The 26,764-nt window shown below is 45.9% G+C and overlaps 2 protein-coding genes across 3 annotated transcripts in view; one reads left to right on the top strand and one right to left on the bottom strand.

The window, feature by feature from the left end:
- The first annotated feature begins 29 nt into the window (after nt 1–29).
- Nucleotides 30–932, top strand: LOC309714399 (uncharacterized protein). The gene is made up of 2 exons (XM_082546844.1): nt 30–837; nt 877–932. Exon 1 carries the CDS (start codon nt 52–54, stop codon nt 796–798), a length of 747 nt encoding a protein of 248 aa, XP_082402970.1. The 5' UTR covers nt 30–51; the 3' UTR covers nt 799–837; nt 877–932.
- Nucleotides 933–5,211: 4,279 nt separating this feature from the next.
- The window catches only part of LOC309714354 (uncharacterized protein), an 84,228-nt gene continuing 62,675 nt past the window's right edge, over nt 5,212–26,764 (bottom strand). For both annotated transcript variants that reach the window (XM_082546710.1, XM_082546711.1), the window contains 7 exons: nt 26,434–26,607; nt 23,337–23,507; nt 18,669–18,901; nt 10,480–12,268; nt 10,227–10,400; nt 6,360–6,533; nt 5,212–5,684 (listed from right to left, as the gene is read on the bottom strand). In XM_082546710.1, coding sequence (XP_082402836.1) covers nt 5,678–5,684; nt 6,360–6,533; nt 10,227–10,400; nt 10,480–12,268; nt 18,669–18,901; nt 23,337–23,507; nt 26,434–26,607 — 2,722 coding nt within the window. In that variant the 3' untranslated portion in view covers nt 5,212–5,677. The remainder of the gene's footprint in view (nt 5,685–6,359; nt 6,534–10,226; nt 10,401–10,479; nt 12,269–18,668; nt 18,902–23,336; nt 23,508–26,433; nt 26,608–26,764) is intronic.

The following is a 26,764-nucleotide window of genomic DNA, read 5'->3' as shown; positions in this document are numbered from 1 at the left end:
GCCGGCCGCGCGAAAGGCAGCGGCGGCTCTCCAGTGTCAGGCGTGCTGGCCATGGCCCGGTGGGCACAGGACCAGACGAAGCACAGGCTGAAGACGCTGAGGCCGGACCAGACGAAGCACAGGCTGAAGACGCTGAGGCCGGGCCAGACGAAGCACAGGCTGAAGACGCTGAGGCCGGGCCAGACGAAGCACAGGCTGAAGACGCTGAGGCCGGGCCAGACGAAGCACAGGCTGAAGACGCTGAGGCCGGGCCAGACGAAGCACAGGCTGAAGGCTCTGAGGCCGGGCCAGACGAGGACGAAGGCTCTGAGGCCGGGCCAGACGAGGACGAAGGCTCGGAGGCTGCAGCAGACGAAGGCTCGGAGGCTGCAGCAGACGAAGGCTCGGAGGCTGCAGCAGACGAAGGCTCGGAGGCTGCAGCAGACGAAGGCTCGGAGGCTGCAGCAGACGAAGGCTCGGAGGCTGGACCAGGCGAGGCTGAAGGCTCTGAGGCTGGACCAGGCGAGGCTGAAGGCTCTGAGGCTGGACCAGGCGAGGCTGAAGGCTCTGAGGCTGGACCAGGCGAGGCTGGAGGCTCTGAGGCTGGACCAGGCGAGGCTGAAGGCTCTGAGGCTGGACCAGGCGCGGACGAAGGCTCTGAGGCTGCAGCGGACGAAGGCTCTGAGGCTGCAGCGGACGAAGGCTCTGAGGCTGCAGCGGACGAAGGCTCTGAGGCTGCAGCTGACGAAGGCTCTGAGGCTGCAGCTGACGAAGGCTCTGAGGCTGCAGCTGACGAAGCACAGGCTGGACCAGGCGTAGCAGAAGGTGGCTGGATGGGCTCCTCGGGCCCTCCAGCTGGTGTGGCATGGTGCTGGACGGGCTCCTCGGGCCCTCCAGCTGAGACAGGAGGCTGAACGGGCCCCTCGGACCCTCCAGCTGACGTGGCATGAGGCTGGTGAGGTTCTCCCGAACCCCCAGCTGACGAGGAAGGTTGCTGAACGGGCCCCTCGGACCCTCCAGCGGAGACAGGAGGCTGAACGGGCCCCTCGGACCCTCCAGCGGAGACAGGAGGCTGAACGGGCCCCTCGGACCCTCCAGCGGAGACAGGAGGCTGAACGGGCCCCTCGGACCCTCCAGCTGACGTGGCATGAGGCTGGTGCGGTTCTCCCGAACCCCCAGCTGACGAGGAAGGTTGCTGAACGGGCCCCTCGGACCCTCCAGCGGAGACAGGAGGCTGAACGGGCCCCTCGGACCCTCCAGCGGAGACAGGAGGCTGAACGGGCCCCTCGGACCCTCCAGCTGACGAGGTAGAAGGCGGCGTGGGAGCCGCGGAGTCTTGGATGAGCTCATCCGAGCTCCCAGCAGGAGCTGATGCAGAGCCAGAGAGATTAGAGACCCCTGGCTGAATGTTAAGCTGACCAGCGGACCGTACTGCTATCGGGGCCTGCGCTACAGGCGGCACTGGAGCTACTGGGGCCTGCGCTACAGGCGGCACTGGAGCTACTGGGGCCTGCGCTACAGGCGGCACTGGAGCTACTGGGGCCTGCGCTACAGGCGGCACTGGAGCTACTGGGGCCTGAACTGAAACAGGTGGCTCTGGAAACTGAGCTAAAAGTGGCTGTGGGGTAGGTGACACTGGGAGCTGAGCTACTGGAGACCCAGGTGACACTGGTGTACTGGGGTGAAGGCAGCGAGGACGCAGTCTCTCTCTTAAGGGAGGATCGAATGATTTAGCGATAAACCTTGACGGGAAAAGATGTCGATGCTGAGAATACCAGGCAGCGGGGGCTTCCAGGAGGGTAGCTGACTGAACTGAGGGTGGCAGCGAGGGAGCTGACTGAACTGAGGGTGGCTGCGAGGGAGCTAACTGAACTGAGGGTGGCAGCGAGGGAGCTAACTGAACTGAGGGTGGCTGCGAGGGAGCTAACTGAGCTGTGAAGGGCTGCAGACCCTGGCGGCTCCGAGGGCCCCCGAGAGCCAGGCGTGTTCCCCGAAAGATGTGCTGACAATCGGGGGTAGGCCACGGCTTTCTCCGGAGCTCCTCCTCTACGTGGGTGCAAGCTGCTTGCTGCTGCTCACAGAGACCGGGCTCCATGATTTCCGGAGTTAATGCGGTGCCACGGCGCCGCCGGCGCCGCCCCCTTCTGGTAGCTGGCGCGATGGGCGCTGATGGCACAAATGCAGGGGGTGATGTAGCGGCGATCTCCCGGTCGTCCGCCCACATCCTTGCCAGAAATGAGGCAGGCGAAGTAAAGTCTAAGTGGATTGGAGACGGCGAGCGGCTGGTAGGCTGTGCAGCAGGTGAGAGGTCCTGCTCCGAGATGAGCCAGGGCTTCCACCGGAGCTCGTCCTCCCGATAAGCCCGCAACACCTGCTGCCGCTCCTCCTCACCGAAGTCAACAGCCTCGGGCATCTCCGTGCAGGCAGGCGGTGGCGAAGATGCGGAAGCTGATGAAGTGTGAGCCAATGGTGTGTCCGTGGTGAGCCTCACCGTTCCGACTCTGACCGCCACTGGCTCATGAGGCGGCGGGGCAACGGCGCGATGGCACGGCTCTGGTGAAGGTGCACGCCCACCGGGCCGCTGCTGCTGCGGACGGAGTCGGAGAGCGGAGACGAGAAGGTCGCTGACGAGGGGGTGCAGCGTCTCCCATAACCAGGGGAACACAGACACGCACACCCCTACCTGGCGGGCGAACTCCTCCCGTTCCTCCTCACTGGAACAGTGCAGCCACTTGTCGCATAGCGACTCCACTGTCCGGACAATCTCCAGTCTTTGTGTCGCTGGGTCCGGCATGGTCGCGTCGTACTGTCGGTCCGCGGAGGGGTTGTGAACTGCTGGGTCCATGTTGTGGTCGCGTTCTTCTGTCATGATACGTTGTGTGGCAGGCAGGAGAAGGACCCAATAGCAAAACTCACAGACACGGGGATGAACTCAAAATCACAGCTTTAATGCTGGAATGGCAGAACATAGGAAATACAAAACTAAACTGGGAAAAGTAAACTAACATACGCAGAGAGACACAGGGAGATCCACACAACATGAGGGAGAACGCGACGCCGAACAGAGGAAGACGCAGACAGAAATACACAGAGGGTTAACGAGGAAAGTGGGAACACACGGGGAACACAGGTGACACAGATAACCATAACGAGACAGGGCGGGGTGAACTGAACATGACATGTAGAGGCAGAGGTTCCGACAGGAGGAGAGAGAGCACGGGGAAAACACCGACATAACGGGCTGGGGAAACATGAAACAACCACAAAGGGAGACGAGGGCTCATCAATACATAGAGGGCACACAGGGGGGAAGAGCCATGAAGGGAAAACACTTAGGGAACAACACAACAGGGCAACTCAGAAAACATGGCCTAAATAAGGAACAAAATACAAAAATGCATGAAAACTAAGAATACTGGGCCCACATGGCCCAGGACCATGACAGTAGTGATGGGTCGGTCGCGAACGAAACAGCTCTTAGAGCCAGATCTTTGAAGTGAACGATGCGAGCTGGCTTCTACGAAAGCGTAGAGCTGCCACCCAGGCAAAAGAAAAATAGAAGTCTATCACGTTATAACGTGTTTATTGTTCTGACAAGATAGTATATTGTACAAACATGAAAAGTATCTTGTTAGAACAAAACCACTAGGGGAACAATGAATAACAACATTAGATTATCAAGGCTAGGCAGAGAGGTGTTTTGGTTTTCTGCCTTACAGAGAAAGGAACAGACACCAGACGAGGTCACGGAGATACGAGGATCCTTCGCAGCAGAGACAGACGTAGAGACTGCTAAGAACGCAATTGGGGTCAAGTGTCATGGCGTTTGGGCTCCGACTAGTCACCTCGAGAGGATGGACCCAATGAGCACAGCAATAACCACGACGGGGTTGGTGGAAATCCAGGAACACCAAACCAAGGATGTTCCAGAGGCTCTTGGTAAAAAGGGGGACACACAAAAGCAGCACTTGCAGGAACACAATGTGTCCTCTCACAATGAGCTTGGAAGCAGAAACTGAGTTTCCCTCACTGACTGTTTTAGACAGTGTTGTGGGAGCAACACAAACAGCAGCTTCAGCTGGAAACACACAGTTTAGTGGCTTTGCTGCTCGCTTTAAGTCACAATAAACAGAAAACTCATTGTGTCTCGTGTCAGAATCACAGGAAAGGAAGAGGCGGAGCTTATTTCCTGCAGGGAGAGTTAGCAGTCTGTGTCTTTCTCATTTCTGACTCCTACAGAGCTGAAAAACACAGGCTGTTATTGGCTGGCTGACACTGGGATTACAGTCCTTGAAGCCAGCAGTCTTTAATGTGCAGCTTCAGAACGGGCAGGTGAAAAACAGTCCTTTATGTCCTCTGATGTTCAGTAAACTGTCCTGATTACTGAGGGAGCAGAGAAAGTGTCTCCATCACTCACCACAGCTGGATGCTCTGAAATCCTGGAATCCAGCTGTGGAGAGGAGCGCCGGCGGCGTGGACGCAGTTTAGTAATCAGGGAACGGGAGACAGGAGGGAAACACAGCTGGGACCAATTACACACATGAGACAGGAAACAGTAACACGGGACTGTCAAAGTAAAACAGGAAATACAGAGTCCAAAGTAAGGAGACGTGGGACACAGTGAAGACACACAAACCAGAACTATAATCACAAAACTCAGAGACATAAAGAGTGAATCAGCTGATTCAGTGTTTGTGACAAAAACATGGATCCTGCTTAATAAGTTGTGTTTGTTGGTTTCTGTATTATTTTGTGTATCGCTCTTATGAGCTGTTGTTTTTTCACTGAAATATTATTTCATTGTTTTAAGCTTTTTGTTGACTTTGAAGTGCTTAAGTTGATATTTTTGAACATTAATTTGTTCGATTATTGTCGAGTCGATAAAACTGTCAAACACAGCTGCTTCCAGCATGGCCGGAGGAGAGGTGGCCGAGCAGATGCACAACACACACAGCTCACAGGTTTGCATTTCTAGATATTGCAGATGTTGCAGATGTTGCAGATGTTGCAGAAATTGGCCGTAAAGAACTCAGAGATCCAGCGCTGTCTCCTGCCCCTGATTTATACACCACAACACAACGACAGGCGTAACTCACACAAACATGAGGCTCAGATGCTTTGGACATGTTCACATATACTGGACACAGAATGATGAAGATGGAGCTGCAGGAAGGAGGAAAAGAGGGAAACACAGAAAAGATTCACAGATGTGGTGAAAAAGGACACGACAGGTTCTGTTTGTTTGTTTGGTTTTTCTTTATTTGGTAAAGATTCAGAAATAAAGAGAAGATCACATGTTTGAATATCATATTAATGTTCTGTAATACACAAGTTGTAAAATCTTTCCAGAGTGAGACAGAGACTGTGCAGAGACTGTAGAAGGACAGAGCAGCAGCAGAGCAGTCCAGATACACTGATGATCCTCTGTCAGATCCAGAGGGACACACAGGGCTGATGCTGGACTCTACATTGTGTCTGACAGTGGAGCTGTTCTCAGAGCAGTTCACTCTGCAGCACTGACAGTCATCTGCACTTCATTCCTCTGTCAGTCACTGCTGGATGAAGCTCTCCTCTCCACCTCCCAGTAACATGGCCCAGTCAGAGCGTCTCTACACACAAGCTGCTGCTGCTTCAACCTCTCTGGATCATCAGGACACAGCTGCTCCTCTCAGCACACACACCGTCCTGTTTACCATCATCACCACCTGCAGAGAGAAGAAGGAAGAGCAGAGGAGATAAACGAGTGTTTCCAGAGACTCTTCATCAGCTGTCAGTCAGTGATGCAGCACATCCAGTATAAAGAGCAGCAGGGACGTCAGTGCTGGGACTGTACTAGGACTCATTGTTGCTTCACTTTCTCTAATCTTTGGATTTTTATTGAAGTTGATGAAGATGTTTTTCCCTCCTAGTCTGAGTTTGGACTTTCATTCATTAGAAGAACCTTGGTGTGTCCACTCTGAGCTCTGTAGAAACCCCAACAACAAGCCCAACAATCCAGATGGATGGTTCCAGCTGTTAACTGGAGGAACTCCATCCAAACATCTGCTCTCACTAAGTTCTTCCTCACCTACAGACTGTGTTCTTCACTGCTTTAAACCTGGAAATGAATGCAGTCATTGGTCTGCGTGCTGCTTTGTTCAGAGAGCTGATTGGCTGTTGACAGTGTTTGATCAGAGCGTGTCAGCCGTTACTATGGTGACCATAAAGGTGAGAAACAGGAAGTGTTTGTGTCCAATCCTGAAGCCTGTCACCGTTCTCCTCTCACAGCTTCACTGAGAAGCTGCAGCTTTACAGGAAACACTGCATCTTTGTTTCATACTGACTGTGTTTAGTACAATACTGCTGACAGCACCACCCACTCACTCCATCACTCTACTGACCTCAGAGTCTCCAGTCTGTAGTCTGGACTCTGTTGAAGATCAGACAGCTGCTTCACATCTGGATCCTGCAGCTTGTTGTTGCTCAGGTCCAGCTGTCTCAGATGGGAGGGGTTGGACTTCAGTGCTGCTGCCAGATAATAACAGCTGATCTTTGACAAACCACACTCCTTCAATCTGTATAAAGAATGAAAGATGTAAGTTTATTAGACAAAGTGCTTGAAATCATTCAGTGTTTCATCATCTGTTCAGAGCTGAAGAAGGTTCAGAATGTAGAAGTTTAGAAAATGGAAACTCCAAACAGCTGAAGCCAACAGGAAGCAGCTTCAAACAAACACAACAAGAGAAAAAACTGAATGTTTCACATTAAAGTCGTACATTTCTCATAAAAACAGGACAAAGACTTGAAAAAGTCGTGTTTTTCCTTCCAGGAACCACATGGCTTCACTTTTAAAGGTGAAGTGTGACAGAAACGGACATATTTGAAGTCCAACACCTTTTTCCAGTCACATTATTAAAGCAGACAAACTACAAGCTCATTTTCATTCCAACAAGTCATCTTCTGACCTGGACTAACAACACTGGTCTCTATGTGCAGCTGGCTGTGAGACCAGTGCTCAGGGAGCGTCTACAAAGGGCAACACTGAAAGAACATCACACACTCATTTGCTTCCCTCACACAAACATCTACTGTCATCATTGTCACCAAACTCTGTGGATCCTTTATTGCAAATTCAAATGGGATCAAATGGTCAGACAAAAGAGGGTTATGAGGAAATATGATGAAATGTTGTGTATTAGCAGCAAGTTATTGAATCATTTTCCTCAGAAACCAACAAAATGATTGACAAACATGTTTTTACAAACTCAGTGTTGGACTTGGATCAGCAGGATAAGCTGATGTTTAAAGGCATTTGAGTCTCGCTGTATGAGAGTCCAGTTATTACTCAACATTTATGGATGATGTTCTTTCAGTGTTGCACTTTGTAGACGCTCCCTAAGCCTCACAGCCAGCTGCACATGGACCAGCTGACATTACCCAGCATTAGAGGCGGCTGTAAAAAATTCATGTTCCCATTTAAATGGTTTTAATTTGAATAAAACGATGTTGATTCATTCAATCCTGAATCGATGTTTAATATAAATGTATTTTGCCAGAATCTCAGCTTAAAGCTCACAAACTATTTCAACAAGCAGCAAACAGATAAAACAGTAAATGAGAGCAGCTAAACACACAAAGATGGAAACACAGAGCGTGGATCGTTCACTCGACGGCACGTACACGGACACGCCGTCGGGCTGAAAGTGGACAGCTCACAGATCCTGAAGCTGCAGGTTTCATCTGTCTCCAACCAAAACTGAGTGAAGCAGCAGCAAAAGAAGATCCAAACTCTGCTTCACGTTTGGTCAATATGCTCATGAATTCTCTCTGACTTTGGCTGTTCCTGCCTGCACAGCTCTCTCTCTCTCAGTGTACTCCAAGAACAGCTTCAAACATCTGTTTCTGCATCATTCACTGTTTATTAGCCACCAGTCTGCTGTTGTGTTCAGTGCTGTCGGCCTCTGACAGTAAAGCCTCATTTCTGCTGTTCCATGGAAACTTTTTAAAATGATGACAGATTACAAACTCTCAGCTGTGTCTGTAATCAAACCTCTGTAACTTTGCTTCCCTTCAGCAGCATCGGCTCACGTTCACATGTTGATTCATGGTTTTCATGGTTGATTCACCTCATTTTTTCAAAAAGGACCTCTGACAGGAAAGTCTCATTTCTGCTGTTCAACCCTGAAGAAATGTAAACTTTTTAAAATGATGACAAATTGGAAAACACAGAGCTGTGTCTCTAATCAAAGCAGAGATGGAACGATGCCACTTTTTATGTCCCATATCGATATCAATCCAATATAGTCGATTTTATAATCAAACGTTTTTTTAATATCTTGCTGCATCTTGTATAAGTTCACGCCGGATGGATTCACTGTTTACCGGGGAGACCGAACGAAGGACTCAGGCAAGAAAAGGGGAGGAGGGGTGTGCTTTATTGTTAACTCTTTGTGGGCTAGAGATGTGTGTATTTTAAAAACTTACTGCTCTCAGAGCCTCAAGCTACTGACCAAAGTCAGACCTTTTTACCTCCCGAGGGAGTTCAGCTCAGTTCTCCTTTCAGCTGTTTACATTCCCCCACATGCTGATAAATCTATAGCTATAGATGAACTGTATGACATTATTGGACATCAAAACCAAAATCCTGAAGCTGCCTTTATTGTGCTGGGAGACTTCAACAGAGCCAACATGAGGAAAGTTCTCCCCAAATACTATCAGCACATCTCCTTCCCCACAAGAGGTGATCAAACACTGGACGATTGAAAGAGTGCTACAAACCCCTCCCCTGCCCAGCTTTTGGCAAGGCAGACCATTGTTCCTACTGCTGCTGCCTGCATACAGACAAAGGCTCAAACAGGAAAAAACAGTTTCCAGGGTCATCTACAAATGGGACAGTGAGGCTGAGGAGGTCCTGCAGGACTGCTTTGAGACAACTGACTGGCAGATATTTGTGGATGTAGCTGATGGCAACATCAATGAACTCACAGACTCATCATTGGATATATTGGAAAATGCATAGACGATACCATCACTAAAACCATATTTATATACACTCAACAAAAATATAAACGCAACACCTTTGTTACTGCTCCCATTCCCCATGGGATGGACGTAGAGACCTAAAATTCATTCCAGATACACAATATAACCATCCCTCCCAAACAGTGGTCACAAATCAGTCCAAATGTGTGGTAGTGGGCACATCTGCTATATTGAGGCCACAATTGACAATCTGATAGACTCCATGCGACGATGTGTTGCACTGCATGAGGCAAATGGTGGTCACACCAGAGACTGACCGGTTCTGGGTCCCCAGACCCCCAATAGCGCAAAAAACTGCACATTCCAGGGTGGCCTTTTGTTGTGGGCAGTCTGAGGTACACCTGTGCACTACTCATGATGTCAGATCAGCATCCTGATGTGGCACACCTGTGAGGTGGGATAGATTATCTCAATATAGCAGATGTGCCCACTACCACACATTTGGACTGATTTGTGACCACTGTTTGGGAGGGATGGTTATATTGTGTATCTGGAATGAATTTTAGGTCTCTATGTCCATCCCATGGGGAATGGGAGCAGTAACAAAGGTGTTGCGTTTATATTTTTGTTGAGTGTATATACATGGGTATATATCTATATCTATCTATCTATGTATGTATATATGTATATAGTCTGTTCATTACTATATTTTATAAACATTTTGCTCTTACTGTTTCTTTTACGTATTATCCTGCTGAGTGACTGTCTGCTGCTCGTCAAATACATTTCATTGCAATGTTGACCCTGTGCTAACTTGCATATGACAAATAAAACTGAAGCTGAAACCTGTTGTCGATTCCATTTGCACAACAGCATGTGAAATTGATTGTCCACTTAGAAAGCAACACTGATTGACAGTTTGATTTCACTGAAGTGTGATTGACTTGGAGTTATATAGTGTTCCCTTTATTTTTTTGAGCAGTGTATATAAATAAATGAAAGTAAATAATAAATGAAAGCCAGGTCAGAAAGTTGAGTTTGACTTTAAAAGCATGAAAACACTCTGCTGTCTTCAGGAAGTAACAGGAAGTTATCTAAATGTGAGTTTAGTTCTGACTTTAGGGACAAGTAATAAAAAAGAATAAAAACATCTGTCCAGACGACCTGACAGTTAAAAATATAAACTCAGGAACTTAAAAGGAAAACTGTGCTGATTTTGAACATTCTCATCAAGATAAACTTACAGATTTAAGAGTCAAAAAGTGTCAAAAAGTCTGTATCCTTACCTGAGAGTTTCAAGTTTACAGTCAGGACTCTTTAGTCCAACACACAGCAAATCCAATCCTGAATCCTGCAGGTAGTTCGAGCTCAGGTCCAGCTCTCTCAGATGATTGGATGGGGAGCTGAGAATTTCAGACAAAGCTTCAAAGCTTCTTTTTGAGAGTTTACAATCTCTCAGCCTGAGGAAGAATAACAATGCAGACATATTATTTTCTTCATCTATCATTATTAAACATATTTGTTCATAGATTCACTTACAGCACTTTCTTGGAGGCTTTGACCACTGGCAGCAGCTTCAAAAATGCCTTCTCTGAATGGGAGTATTTCTTCAGGTCAAACACAGCAAGATCTGATAACAGTAAGATGAAGACCAGAGCCGACCACTGAGCAGGAGACAGTTCATCTGTGGAGAGACGTCCTGATCTCAGGGACTGTTGGATCTCCTCCACTAGAGAACGATCATCCAGTTCATTCAGACAGTGGAACAGATTGATGCTTTTCTCTGCAGACAGATCGTCACCGAGCTTCTTCTTGATGTACCGAACTGTTTCCTGATTGGTCTGTGAGCTACTTCCTGTCTGTGTCAGCAGACCTCGTAGGAGAGTCTGATTGGTCTGCAGTGAAAGACCCAGGAGGAAGCGGAGGAACAAGTCCAGGTGTCCATTTGGACTCTGTAAGGCTTTGTCCACAGCACTCTGGTAGAAGTCATTTACAGTAAGTGTTTTCTGGAAGATTTTAAAGAGAGGAGATTGTTTCTTAAGCAGATTGACTCCAGAGTTGATGAAGGTCAGATGGACATGAAGAGCAGCAAAGAACTCCTGAATGCTCAGATGGATGAAACAGTAAACAACGTTGTTGAACATGTCATACTCATCAGCTTTAAAGATCTGTGTGAACACTCCTGAGTACACTGAGGCTGCTCTGATATCGATGCCACACTCTGTCAGGTCTGATTCATAGAAGATCAGCTTTCCTTTCTGCAGCTGATCAAAGGCCAGTTTTCCCAGAGACTCCATCATCTTCCTGTTCTTTTTATTCCAGTGTGGATCTGTCTCAGCTCCTCCATCATACTTGACCTTCTTCACTTTGGCCTGAACCACCAGGAAGTGGATGTACATCTCAGTCAGGGTCTTGGGCAGCTGTCCTCCCTCTCTGGTTTCCAGCACATCCTCCAGAACTGTAGCAGTGATCCAGCAGAAGACTGGGATGTGGCACATGATGTGGAGCCTTCGTGATGTCTTGATGTGGGAGATGATCCTGCTGGCCTGCTCCTCATCTCTGAATCTCTTCCTGAAGTACTCCTCCTTCTGTGGGTCAGTGAACCCTCTGACCTCTGTCACCATGCCGACACAGTCAGGAGGGATCTGATTGGCTGCTGCAGGTCGTGTGGTTATCCAGAGGCGAGCAGAGGGAAGCAGTTTCCCCCTGATGAGGTTTATCAGCAGCACATCCACTGAGGTGGACTCTCTAGGGTCAGTCAGGATTGTAGTTTTGTGGAAGTCCAGAGGAAGTCGACACTCATCCAGACCATCAAAGATGAACACAACCTGGAAGTCTTCAAAGCTGCAGATTCCTGCTTTTTTAGTTTCAGTAAAGAAGTGATGAACAAGTCCCACCAAGCTGAACTTTTCCTCTTTCAGCAGATTCAGCTCTCTGAAAGTGAATGGAAACATGAACTGGATGTGCTGGTTGGCTTTGTCTTCAGCCCAGTCCAGAGTGAACTTCTGTGTTAGGACTGTTTTCCCAATGCCAGCCACTCCCATTGTCAGCACTGTTCTGATTGGTTTATCTCTTCCAGGTGGGAGTTTAAAGATGTCTTCTTGTCTGATTGTTGTTTCTGGTCTGTCTGGTTTCCTGGATGCTGTTTCAATCTGTCTGACCTCATGTTCATCATTGACCTCTGCAGTCCCTCCCTCTGTGATGTAGAGCTCTGTGTAGATCTCATTCAGGAGGGTCGGGTTTCCTGCTTTAGCGATGCCCTCAAACACACACTGGAACTTCTTCTTCAGGTCTGACTTGAGTTTGAGCTGACAGGCCTGAAGAGAGTCTGAATGAAACAACAACCGACAATTAGATCTTTGCCTGTAGAGGTGAAGGAAAAAGTAATTCACCTGCATTTATACATGAATCTATCTGAATATGCACTCAGATCATTATCACATTTTAAGTTACAGTTATGAACTCATTTGAATTATTTTAATTAATAATTATCAAATCATTGTAACTGCTTGTCCACAAGCCACGAAGGTAGCGAGTCATACACTGAGTGTAGGTTTGAAGTATGTGAACCAATTTGATGGTTAAGGTGAAGGACTTTACCTCATTCAGTTAAATTTTATGTATATATGCAGCAAATATAAAGACGTGAGTTTAGTGCAGACACTAAATGGGAGTGTACAAACTTTAACATATCATTAAGAAGGAAAAAGGCTGCAGCCAAAAAACAAACATGAGATATCACATAATGTGAGGTATATGTTTTGGTTTATTTTGTTGTTGTTGTCAGGATCTGACGGCGCCCTGACCGGTCGACCTGCCAGTGTGTGTGTATATCTGTGTGCGTGTGTATGTGTCTCTCCTATCGCCCTGTCTTCCCCTCCGGCTCCGCTGTGATGTGTTAGGAGGTAACCTAGCAACAGGCTACCTCCGACCCGGAAGTGCTGTCGCCCGGAGCTGCCGCACCTGCAGTCAATCCACCAGCTGCTGCCAATCAACTAGCATCTTCAGCAGGGCTACTTAATGGTGTGGCTGAGCGACAGACAGCGCTGGAGTATTGCACTAAGCCTGGTAGTGTTTTTGAGTCGCTAACGTTATTGAAGTGCTGTCTGATCTTCGTACTCATTCTGCTGTCGTGTGTGTGTGTGTGTGTGTGTGTGTGTGTGTGTGTGTGTGTGTGTGTGTGTGTGTGTGTGTGTTCGTTCACCCAGGGATTGACGGAGGACTTACGGACACTAAGGAAGCACTTGGAGGAGAGACGGGCACTCACTACCACGCACGGGCTTACACGGAAGGAGGGACGCACTATCACCATTGTTGCACAGTTTAACTGTTGTCACCTTGCTGCACTGTAAATAAATGCACTGTCATTATTTCTGAGCTCCGCGCCTGAGTCCACTCTTTAACAACCGTGACAGTTGTTGTTTTTTACAGTTAGTCTCTTTTCCCCAGATTAAAAGTGCTCTGTGATATTTACTTTGTAATTTTATGTATGTTGTGGCGTGAATAAGGCACGGCGGGACCACGGAGCACCGTTCAGAGCCATCTGTATTTAATTCACGTCACACCACAACCACACCAACCCCTGAGTCCCCGTGTTTTAACACGGCGGGCGTGATTGCGGATGCCGTGCAGGTGCGTCCGCACGGCACCGCAGACCACGCCCCACCACATATGTATATGAAAAAATATTGAGGTAGTATAAGTTACTGGGCAGCAAAGGTCAGTCAGATGTGTTACTTGGTCAGATGTCATGTACAGGTTACTGAGGTCCTGTTTGTTGCTGCTGCCCACACATTCAGGTAACTGATGATTCATTATTTCACAGTTTACTAAAGGTAGTGTATGTGCTGCAAGTACTGAAAGCTGGGGTAACACACCCCTGTTTTATATCTCAGATTGTGCATCCTCAGTTCCTCTCCTCACTTCCTCACATAGTGTCTTAGTCCCTCACACCTGAGATGAATTTAGAGAAGGAGAGGCAGAGTCATGAGGAGAGAGGAGTGCAGTCAGCATCACTGTGCTGCTCTCACATATTTGTTTTTCTTCCATGTATTTATTGAGTTTTAAACTTTTACAATAACACCGCCATTAAACAAAACAAAACCAACAGAACACACAAAACAGACAACCTGGCTCAAGAATACAAATAAATAAAGATCCAGACACTTTGATTATGAGATACAGTTAGCTATACTCATATGTAAAATAGCAGCAGCCTTTTCAGCAAACCGGCATATGCCATAAATGGTATCCATATTTTATGAAACTTCTTTCCCCTAGTATGTAACTTACATGTTAGGAAATCTAGTGACACATGTTCCAGTACTATCCAGTGCCATTGAGTCTTAGATGGGGCCGTGTCCTTGATCCAGTTCAAAAGGACACATTTCCTTGCAAAGAACTTTAACAGCCTGTTGAGCTGCTTTCTAAACTTCCCCCTGATTTTGTCATTCGCCACTCCAAGTAAAGCCACACCCCTCCCCCACATTGGACAATCGGACCATCTCTCCCTGTTCCTCACACCTAGGTATTCACCACTCATCCAACGTGTGAAACCTGCTGTGAGGACAATTAAAGTGTGGCCAGAGGGAACAGACGCAGCGCTCCAGGACAGATTTAAAAACACAGACTGGAATATGTTCACCCACACAGACCTGGACCAGTACGCCTCATCTGTACTGGATTACATCTCCAAAACCACAGACAGTGTCACCACCCAGAAACGGATCACCATGTACCCCAACCAGAAGCCTTGGATGAACCGGGATGTTCGTCTCCTCCTGAAGGCCCGCAACACCGCCTTTAGGTCAGGAGATGCACACGCCTACAGCACAGCCAGGGCTAATCTAAAGAAGGGCATCAAAAAAGCCAAACACCATTACAAAAAGAAGGTAGAAGAACACTTCTCCAACTCCAACCCCCGACGCATGTGGCAAGGACTCCAGACCATCACAGACTACAGGACCACCAAACCCTCCCCCGCATCCTCTGATGTCTCCTTCCTCAACGAGCTCAACAACTTTTATGCTCGTTTTGAGCGAGGGAACCCCACAACCACAACCAATGCAGACATGACGCCAGACCACCAACCTCTGACTCTCTCCCCCACCGATGTAGGAGCAGTGCTGAGCAGGATCAATGTCCACAAGGCTGCAGGCCCTGATGGCATCCCCGGGCGTGTTCTCAGAGCGTGTTCTGGGGAGCTTGCAGGAGTGCTCACAGACATATTCAACCTGTCCTTGGCCCACGCTGTGGTACCGGCCTGCTTCAAATCCACCTCCACCGTCCCGATACCCAAAAACTCCAACCCATCTTTCCTCAATGACTACCGCCCAGTAGCCCTCACCCCCATCATCACTAAGTGCTTAGAGCAGCTGGTCCTAGCACACTTCAAATCCTGTCTCCCCCCCACCCTGGACCCCCACCAATTCGCATACCGCCAGAACAGGAGCACAGAGGATGCAGTCTCCATCGCACTGCACTCTGTCCTCTCACACCTGGACAGCAACAACACCTACGCCAGAATGCTGTTTATAGACTTCAGTTCAGCGTTCAATACAATCCACCCCTCACAACTCATCAGGAAACTGACAGACCTGGGCATCAGTTCCCTCATCTGCAAATGGTTACTGGACTTCCTGACCAACCGCCCCCAACATGTCCGGCTGGATAACCACTGCTCATCTACCATCACGATGAACACCGGTGTACCACAAGGCTGTGTGATGAGCCCTTTCCTCTACTCCCTCTTCACCCACGACTGCAGACCTGCCGATGGTTCCAACACCATCATTAAGTTTGCAGATGACACCACGGTGATTGGCCTCATCAGTGACAACGATGAGGCCGCCTACAGGGAGGAGGTGGATCGTCTGGCTGAGTGGTGCGACACAAACAACCTGCTGCTTAACACCGAGAAGACCAAGGAGCTCATCGTGGACTACAGGAGGAATGCTGACCCACATCCACCCATCCACATTAAGGGGACGGCTGTGGAGCGTGTGAGCAGCTTCAAGTTCCTGGGAGTCCACATCTCCGAGGATCTCACCTGGACGACCAACTGCTCCAAGCTGGTCAAGAAGGCTCACCAGCGCCTCTTCTTCTTGAGGACTCTGAGGAAGAACCACCTGTCCTCAGACATCCTGGTGAACTTCTATCGCTGCACCATCGAGAGCATCCTGACCAACTGTATAACAGTCTGGTACGGGAACTGCTCTGCCTCGGACCGGAAGGCGTTGCAGAGGGTCGTGAAAACTGCCCAGCGCATCGCCGGAGCACCACTTCCTGCCATAAAAGACATCTACAGGAAGCGGTGTCTGAAAAGGGCTGGGAAAATCATCAAAGACCCCAGTCACCCATCACATGGACTCTTCACCCTCCTGCCCTCTGGGAGGCGCTACAGGAGCCTCCGGACTAAGACCACCAGGTACCGGAACAGCTTCTTCCCCACAGCTGTCAGACTCCTGAACTCTGCCTCCTGACATCTGACCCACGTTAAAACATGGACTGAACATACACACCCCCACAATGGACAACTGTACCCTCAAACACACAATAATAACATGGACTGAACCACCACTCACAACCACTAGCACTTTATATAGCCTCTGTAGAAACTATCTACACCCTCACTTATCTTAACTGCACTACTGTATAGCTCTGTGTAAATAATCATTCTGTACATTCGATAATCTTTAATCCTACAACTGTTTACAACTTGCATAGTTCCCATTTCTGTATAGCTGTATATCTCAGATTTCTGTAAAGTTATTTATTTCATATTCTGTATAGTTTTTTCATATTTATATCCTGTTCATAGCCTGTACATAGCTTGTACTCACTACAGCCTGTACATACTTATAGTTATAGAATATTCACAACATACTTCATACCGTGTACATTATAACAAAGTAGACCCATTTCTGTAATATACTCACATATCTATATTATTGCTAATATATATTGTAATATATCTATATCACTAAAGCACTTCTGGATGGATGCAAACTGCATTTCGTTGCCCTGTACCTGTGCAATGACAATAAAGTTGAATTCTATTCTATTCTATTCAAGTAGCATACACAATGGATTACATTCATTGTCAGTGGTGAAGATCTTATCCAGTTCACACTTTATGACAAACCAAAATTGTTGTATTTTCCCGCAAGATCATAGATCAGTGCGTGAGGTTGCCCTCCTCTATTTTACATTTAGGGTACAGCAGAGAAAGGTCTGAATTGTATTTATGGTGTTGACAAGGTGATATGTGAGCTCTGTGTAGAATGTTAATTTGGATTGCCTTTACTTTATTACAGACGCTTAGAGATTTAGCATTCTCCCAGACTTCGTCACTCATCTCTATATGTAATTCCTTTTCTGTCCATTAAGTCAGAAAAGGTAGAAAAACCATTGGCAGCCCAGTTCCAAAAGCCGGGGTCGGTGGTCCAGAAAGAGAGGAAAATTGGAAAAGGGAGTGAAAAGAGATGTTAAGTGAGCCCTTCCTTCTAGTTTTTGAACCATTCGCTAAGCTCTAACAGTAGATAATCAGAATCAGAATCAGAATACTTTATTGATCCCTGGGGGATCATGTGTGAGTAGGTTGCTACAGAACATCCTTAAGGTCTTCAGTTTTTCCACAAAAAGCAATATTTTTAAAAGGGAAGTTGGAGCTCCCAATATCCAACCACACAGGAGCAGGCTGTTGTACCCAATCGGCAGCTATATGCATATGGGTGCTCAGCTGATACTTCCTTATATCTGGGAAATCAAGGCCCCCCTTTGAGGATGAAAGACATAATGTGGATATTTTAAGGGATAGGGATAGCTCAGTAGGTAAAGTGGTCGCCCCATGATCGGAAGGTCGGGGGTTCAAATCCACTTAATGGCTACCCTGAGGTACCCCTGAGCAAGGTACCGTCCCTACACACTGCTCCCCGGGCGCCTGCTTAGTGGCTGCCCACTGCTTCACTGAGTGAATGGGTCAAATGCAGAGAAGAACAAGTAATTTCCCCATGGGGATCAATAAAGTATCTATTATTATTATTAAGACACGGTTTCCTCCCTGCCCAAATAAAGGAGCTAAACCAGCCTTTTAGAGTTTGAATAGTTTTGTTTGTGAAGAGCGTCGGAACCATCTGTATTTCAGAAGAGCGATATGCCCGAGCCAAGATAGATGTAAGGATTATAGTCTCTCCAAATCTAATTTGACCTGCTAAAATAGGGGGCTAAAATTAATTTTATACATCTGGTCAAAGGTGGGTGTGACTCTAATTCCCAGATACGTAAAGCCCTGTGGGGACCAAGTAAAGGGAAATGGAGAAGGGGCCTGAGGTTTTTGTGATAAAGTTGATAAAGTGTTCACTATAACCAACACATTTAATCTGGCAATTCACAATAAGTAACTCTGTGCTGATCTTTCAGATGTCTCCTCAGACAATCTACTGAATACCTATGTGTTGCTGAAGCTGCTGATGCTGAGCAATATCCTGTTCAGTTGCATTTTAAATCATTTTGCCATTTTAGAAGTAAAAACTTAAATGACTTGACTCCAGGAAATAAAAAAAAAACCCTGAAAATGTTTTTCTTTTGTTCACAAATATCAGCTGTGGAGAAAAAACAAGTTTAAGAAAATAAAGTCAAACTGAAACTGCTCTGAAAGACATTTTGTAAAATAACTCAAACAGTTGTGTCTGTAGACTGGACCAGGTGTTTTTTTTTTTTATACTGACCTTCCTTTGTCATCTCTAAAATTAATCTGGCCACCTCCATCACATTGTCAGTATATGTCGCCACCATAAGATCCACTGTTCTCCTTCTGCTTGCTTTCTCCAGATGACTTTTTTTCATGGTTGGAAAATCACCTACAGGCACATTCTGCAGGTACCAGTGAAAAAGTTTCAGCTCCTCCTCTCCCAAATCATCCAACAGGTCTAACAGCTGCTCCTGAACAGATGTCTTAGATCTATAAAACATGAGAGGATATTTAGAACTGAGGAAACAGAGTGAATCAGGATCAGAGTGTTACAACATCATCGTCTCTGGATCTGAAGGGTTTTGGATTCTACTGTTTATTTGCTGCAATGACATGATGTTAATAAGAAAACCAGAATCCCCAGTGATTAGACCAAACCTATAAAACCTGAGGGTCAGGAGCTCTGATCTAAAAACAGCAGAAGATCAAAAAACCTGATCAGAGGAAACCCAGACCTAATCCTAATGAACCTAATTTTATTTCAGAGGAACCCAACATGAACAGTTGAGTTTGTTCAAGTTGCTAAAAGTTGCTAAAATAAAACAGCACATTTCTTTTTAGTAGCTCTGAGATCACAGAATTCAAAGGTCCAGTTGACTGAACTTTTAATAATCTTATTTTCTTCTCTCAGGTCAAGTTTGTCTAACTTTTATTTCAGTTGAAGTATTGAGTAATCAGATTATTCCACTTGGTGGGACAGATTAATGGTGGTGGCCGTCGGATTGGGGTCTGAGATGCAGGGCCTCCCTACTACTGCAGATAAGGAGGCGGTCTGCTTTCCTCCACCCCAGAGAGAAGGGTTACATCTCCAGGTCCGGGTACCCCCACCCCCAGAGGGGCGAAGTGTACCCGGACCTGGGATATAGAGCATGTTTGGGGAGTGTGAATGTGTGTCTATTTGTTTCTGTCTCCATGTCGGGTGAGTGCCGAGTATTTGCTGGTGTATATGGGGGTGGGAATACACGTTTGTGTTTGCGTGTGCCTCTTCATCTATGTCTATATGTCAGGTTGGGTCTTAGACTCCACCTCTCTGGGAACATCTCAGGCTCTCCGAGGTATGGAAGCCTATCTCCCCTCACCACACTCCCTGCCAGTGGCTGATGCCCTCAGATGTTGGTGTGTCGGTGGTTCTTGGTGTCTGGGGCTGGGCGCTCATGTATGTACCGGCTCACTCCTGGTGGCCGCTTGGCGGGGCCTGGCGCCTTTGGCCTGTCTGGGCCTCTTCTCGGGGGTGGGGAACCCTCAGGCTTCTGGCCTCTGGGCCTGGGGGTTTATTATGTTGCTCTTTTGTGTTTGTTTTCTCTTCTGTTTTTTCTTATCCCCATACAGGTGATCCAGGTGTTTTGTTTTGTTGTTTTTTTTGCTTCCCCCCTTTCTCACCATCTCTTCCCCCTTCTATTTTTCTTTCTCTCTCTCTCTCTTTCTTTCTCCCTGTCCTATACCCCAGTCACGTCTGTAACAATTGAAAATAAAATAAAATAAATATATAATCATAATAAAGGTCAATCAAATGGACCAATATGGCAAGGCCATGATGATCCAATTGGTAATGTAAATCCACTTGGCATCTTTCTTCGCCTTCAGACAACAATTCTGATGTCTAAAGATCCAAACAGGACAGGCAAAAAGAAAAGAAAAGCAAAGCAATTACATTTATTTGAATTAAGTCAACTCAGGGTTAAACCTGCATGTTCAGATAAAAAGAGGGTGGGGCTAGCAGCATCTGGCCAATCACTAATATGGATAAGTGTACTGACCTCAGTGTCGCTGATTTTATAAAGGAAGCTCTGTATGGGACTTTAGTATTAATAGAACTGAATGAATGTGTGAGTGTTTTAAACTATTTGATCTGCTGTATTAATAAAGTTTAGCCTGTTTGAATAAGGAAAGAAAGTTAACTATATAAGCTAACAGACTGATCAATATTACAGTCTTCCAATATTATAATCAAGTATTTCATGATGTTTTAAAAATTAATGTTTGAAGACAGTCTAAGTTTTTATTATTTCAGGCACAGGCTCATTGGAGTTAAATGCTCTGAGAGGAAAGAATAAGGATCAGACTACAAGCAGGTCTGATCTGAGGTCAACGTGTACAAACAGGTGTCCTGCTCTCGATGACATATTAATGCTTTCAGAACTAAAAATTTATATACGGAGCTCTGATTGGTCAGCAATCAAAAAAGGATTTGATCAGAAATATAGTAGTAGTAACAATAGAGTAATTTAGTATTATCTTAACTTTCCTACAGAGAGTGCAGAACAGAACGAAAACCGGTTTCATGTCAAGTGTTGATGATGTCATGATGTTAGCGTTTCATGCTGTAGCACAAAGAACAACAGCTGGTTTCATGAAATCAGTGATGCATTTTGATGATGATGCAAATTGTTGATGTTTTCAATAAAAGCCTTGCCTTTTTTCTCCTTAACTCTATGTGATAGAGATCCTACTCACACTCCTCACACTGAGTGATCTGCCTGCTACACAAGAGCTCTCAGCTTATCCCAGAAGGTGCTGGGTTACACCTGTTGTCACAAAACGTCTTCTATGTCTCATTTCAACAAACTTCTATCAGATAGAGGCTGGCTTTTATTTTTTCTTGGTAACATTATAGCCATTTATACATTCATGTGACAACCCTGCAGCTGCATATTGTGAAAGATTGGGATGTCCTGAAAACAATGATCAGTGCACTCACAGATTATGTATACTGGATATAAGCAGCAGCTACAACATATTGAATTGCGTCCTTGAATGCTCCCTCTCTGTTAGAGTTACAGTTTTAAACAAAATATATTCCAATAAGGAAGAACTGTCATGGTCCTGGGTCCCAGTGTTTTGAGTTTATTGTTATTATTTTCCAGTTTCTGCTGTTTTGTATTTGTTCTTAGGGTTTGAGTTGTGTGTTTCTATCATCCCTACCTTTGTCTCTCCTCTGTGTCCTGTTCGTGTCCCAGAGTTGGTATTGTGAAACAGTCTGTGAGTTTCCTGTTTTACTTTGTAGGTTTGTGTCTCGTTATGTCCATTAGTCAAAGGAGCTTGCAAAGAAAAGCGTCTGGACTTCTTTAAGTTGCTTGAAGACGTTTCACCTCTCATCCGAGAAGCTTCTTCAGTTCTAAGGTCAAATGGTGGAGAGTCCCAGATATAAACCTAGTGGGAGTGACCCCCACAGAGGGACAAAAGGACCCCCTGATGCGAATTCGCATGACAAGGTGGGGCCAGGTTTCACAATGAACTCACCCGAAACTCTGGCTGATTGGGTCCCACACCCAATTTCACACCTTGGCTCAGGTGATTAAAGGATCATCAGGGGGTCCTTTTGTCCCTCTGTGGGGGTCACTCCCACTAGGTTTATATCTGGGACTCTCCACCATTTGACCTTAGAACTGAAGAAGCTTCTCGGATGAGAGGTGAAACGTCTTCAAGCAACTTGAAGAAGTCCAGACGCTTTTCTTTGCAAGCTCCTTTGACTACGATGACCTGGATGACTGAGAACCTTCACAGACATTATGTCCATTAGTTCCAGCTGTGTCCCCTCCTGTCTGCCATTTCCTGATTACCTGGTGTGTGTATTTATACTGCGTTTATACTGCCTGTGCTCCTCGTCGCATCGTGTGTGTTTCTCTGTGAATCTTCTGTGTATTTAGCGTTATCCTGTGTTTCACCGTGTCTCTCTGCTCCTCGCCCCATGTCTTCCTTTTGTGTTAGTTTTCCCAGTTTAGGTTTATGTTCGGTTCTGCCCACACCTCGGTTATTGTTCACTGCAATTAAAACTCACTTACACCTCTGCCACTGTCTGCTATTTGGATCCTCCTTACTCACTACCACACGACTGCTGCCCCAGTTGTGATAAGAACTTAATCAATCAAATAATCTTTAGTTTCAACCCCGGTTTGAACTTGAGGAATAGGACCCAGTTGCACCCTGTTGATTATAGAAACTTTGCTTCATACATTCACCTGAGACTCTGCTGCTAACATGTTACATGGCTTTACATTATGACTGAACCAGTAACTACAGCAAGAGGAAGTAAGAGGATGTCTCTATGTCTACAGTACTGATAGCTGGTGCACCAACACAGTTGTAGTATGTGACTGTTAAATCTTCCCAGAGAGTTTATTGCAGTTATGATTTCTCTAGAGAAATTCCAATGGATGCTAATGCTAACTTGACTCTTAAACATTTGTACAGCAGCATTATCGGCGAGCATATTTAGCAGGTGTCCATTGTAGCTTGGCAACTTTAATCAAGTTCCCCGAATTCCACCAACTTTTTATATGTGCCAACATAGGAACTAACGCACTGTATTTGTTTTAATGTGCTACAGCTACCACACCAGGCCTCAGTTTGAACTAAAACAAAACATGAGAATAAACTGAATGAGAAAATTGCATATTTCAAAGTGAAGTGTGTCACAGTTTCACAGTCAATCATCCAGTGGAGGGTTTTTCTTTTCCTTTGAAGGTTTGAAATGTGAACATTGTTCTGCTGCAGTCAATGGACTAAACCAGAGCAGAAGAAGACAGACTTACCATGAAGATCCTCAGTGTGGATCAGTATAATATCAGTCTTACGTCTGCAGTTTAGTGTCAGCACAACTTTCACATCATATTCATCTCAGCACAACTAAAACACGTCCACTGACCCATGATACACCAGTCTGCAGGCTAAACTCTCAAGAAAGCTACGTAGCTGCTCCACTTCTGAAGTCCACAAGTTGTTGTTACTCAGGTCCAGATGTTTCAGATGAAAGGGATTGGACTTGGAGAGAGCTGAGATCAGAGAGCTGATCTCTGACAAACCACAGGTCTCCAATCTGAATAGAGAATAAAAAATGTTTGGATAAGTTTTTAGACAAAGTGTGTGTTTGAAACAATGAGATGCTGCCCTAAAGTTGGTCTCTCTCTCTCTCTGTTACACACACACACACACACACACACACACACACACACACACACACACACACACACACACATACCTACACATACACACCCCACTCACATCCTGGGCCATCTGACCTCAGGAAATCCCATGATAGGGTGGGGCCAGGTTTCACAATGAGCTTGCCCGAAACCCTGGCTGATTGTGACCCACACCCATTTTCACACCTCAGCTCATGTGATTAGGTAGAGGATCATCAGAGGGCCCTTTGTCCCTCTTTGGGGGGAAACTCCCACTAGGTTTAAATCTGGGACTCTCCACCATTTGACCTCAGAACTGAAGAAGCTTCTCAGATGAGAGGTGAAACGTCTTCAAGCAACTCAAAGAAGTCCAGACGCTTTTCTTTCCAAGCTCCTTAGACTACGATGACCTGGATGACTGAGAACCTTCACAGACACTCGTAAGCTGGAGAGGAAATGGCGTGTCACAAATTTAGAGGATCATCATTTAGCCTGGAGAAATAGTTTGCTGCTTTATAAGAAAGCCCTCCGCAAAGCCAGAACATCTTACTATTCATCACTGATTGAAGAAAATAAGAACAACCCCAGGTTTCTCTTCAGCTCTGTAGCCAGGCTGGCAAACAGTCAGAGCTCTGTTGAGCCAACCATCCCTTTAACGTTAACTAGTAATGACTTCATGAACTTCTTCACAAATAACATTTTTATCATTAGAGAAAAATTACCAATAATCATCCCACAGATGTAATATTATCTACAGCTACTCTTAGGACCATTGATGTTAAGTTAGACTCTTTTTCTCCAACTGATCTTTCTGAGTTAACTTCAATAATTACTTCCTCCAAACCATCAACGTGTCTTTTAGACCCCATTCCTACAAAACTGCTCAAAGAAGTCCTGCCATTAATTAATTCTTCGATCTTAAATATGATCAACCTATCTCTAATAATCAGCTATGTACCACAGGCCTTCAAGCTGGCTGTAGTTAAACCTTTGCTCAAAAAGCATCTCTAGACCCAGCAGTCTTAGCTAATTATAGGCCAACCTCCAACCTTCCTTTCATATCAAACATCCTTGAAAGAGTAGTTGTCAAACAGCTAACAGATCATCTGCAGAGGTTTATTTGAAGAGTTTCAGTCAGGTTTCAGAGCTCAGCACAGCACAGAAACAGCTTTAGTGAAGGTTACAAATGATCTTCTTATGGCCTCTGACAGTGGACTCATCTCTGTGCTTGTCCTGCTAGACCTCAGTGCAGCGTTCGATACTGTCGACCATAATATCCTATTAGAGCGATTAGAACATGCTGTAGGTATTACAGGTACTGCACTGCAGTGGTTTGTATCATATCTATCTAATAGACTCCAATTTGTTCATGTAAATGGAGTGTCCTCTTCACACACTGAGGTTAATTATGGAGTTCCACAGGGTTCAGTGCTAGGACCAATTCTGTTTACATTATACATGCTTCCCTTACGCAGCATCATTAGAAGACATAGCATACATTTACACTGCTATGCAGATGACACCCAGCTCTATCTGTCCATGAAGCCAGATAACACACACCAATGAGTTAAACTGCAGGAATGTCTTAAAGACATAAAGACCTGGATGGCCGCTAACTTTCTGCTTCTTAATTCAGATCAAACTGAGGTTATTGTACTCGGCCCTCAAAAGCTTAGAAATATGGTATCTAAGCAGATTCTTACTCTGGATGGCATTACCTTGGCCTCCAGTAACGCTGTGAGGAACCTTGGAGTAATTTTTGACCAGGACATGTCCTTCAACGCACATATTAAACAAATCTGTAAGACTGCTTTCTTCCATTTGCACAACATCTCTAAAGTTAGAAATATCCTGTCTCAGAGTGACGCTGAAAAACTAGTTCATGCATTTATTACTTCCAGGCTGGACTAATGTAATTCATTATTATCAGGATGTCCAAAGAACTCGCTGAAAAGCCTTCAGCTAATCCAAAATGCTGCAGCAAGAGTCCTGACAGGGACTAGAAAGTGCCTACTTGTTGTTCCTAGAGTATTTAAAAGTAGAATGGGAGGCAGAGCCTTCAGTTTTCAGGCCCCTCTTCTGTGGAACCAGCTTCCAGTTTGGATTCAGGAGACAGACACTATCTCTACTTTTAAGATTAGGCTTCAAACTTTCCTTTTTGCTAAAGCATATAGTTAGGGCTGGACCAGGTGACCCTGAATCCTCCCTTAGTTATGCTGCAATAGACGTAGGCTGCCGGGGATTCCCATGATGCATTGAGTTTTTCCTTTCCAGTCACCTTTCTCATTCACTATGTATTAATAGACCTCTCTGCATTTAATCATATCTGTTATTAACCTCTGTCTCTCTTCCACAGCATGTCTTTATCCTGTCTTCCTTCTCTCACCCCAACGGTTGCAACAGATGGCCCCGCCCCTCCCTGAGCCTGGTTATGCCGGAGGTTTCTTCCTGTTAAAAGGGAGATTTTTCCTTCCCACTGTCGCCAAAGTGACAGGCTGCAGCACCCACGATGTGGGACGGAGAGATTCAGAAGGTCTTTCCTCCTTGCTGCTGTCAGACTCCCCAACAAAGACTTCAACTGACCAAACACACACATCCACACATGTGGAATAACACTAAGTGTAATTGTTTTTTCCAACAACATAGGATTTTATTCTGTTGTATATATTATGGTATTCTTTTAATCTTATTCTATTCCTTTGCTCTTCTTAATTTTTGCAGCTGCAACTTTGCACTGTCCACTTTATGCTGTGAACAACATATTTCCCATGTGTGGGACTAATAAAGGTTTATCTTATCTTATCTCAGTCATCTCAGCACTACTAAAACGTGGTGACTAACCTCAGAGTTTCAAGTCCACATCCTGGACTCTTCAGAAAAACACACAGCTGCTTCACCCCCATGTCCTGCAAGTTATTATTACTCAGGTCCAGCAGTCTCAGATGGGAGGGGTTGGACTTCAGCGCTGCTGCCAGATAATCACAGCTGGTCTCTGACAAACCACACTCCTTCAATCTGTATAAAGAATGAAAGATGTAAGTTTATTAGACAAAGTGCTTGAAATCATTTAGTGTTTCATCATCTGTTCAGAGCTGAAGAAGGTTCAGAATGTAGAAGTTTAGAAAATGGAAACTCCAAACAGCTCAAGCCAACAGGAAGCACCCACGATGTG

Source organism: Aulonocara stuartgranti, assembly GCF_965226115.1.
Source record: "Aulonocara stuartgranti genome assembly, chromosome: 9".
In the NCBI taxonomy this organism is placed as follows: Eukaryota; Metazoa; Chordata; class Actinopteri; order Cichliformes; family Cichlidae; genus Aulonocara; species Aulonocara stuartgranti.
This window is presented reverse-complemented; position numbering and strand designations above follow the sequence as displayed.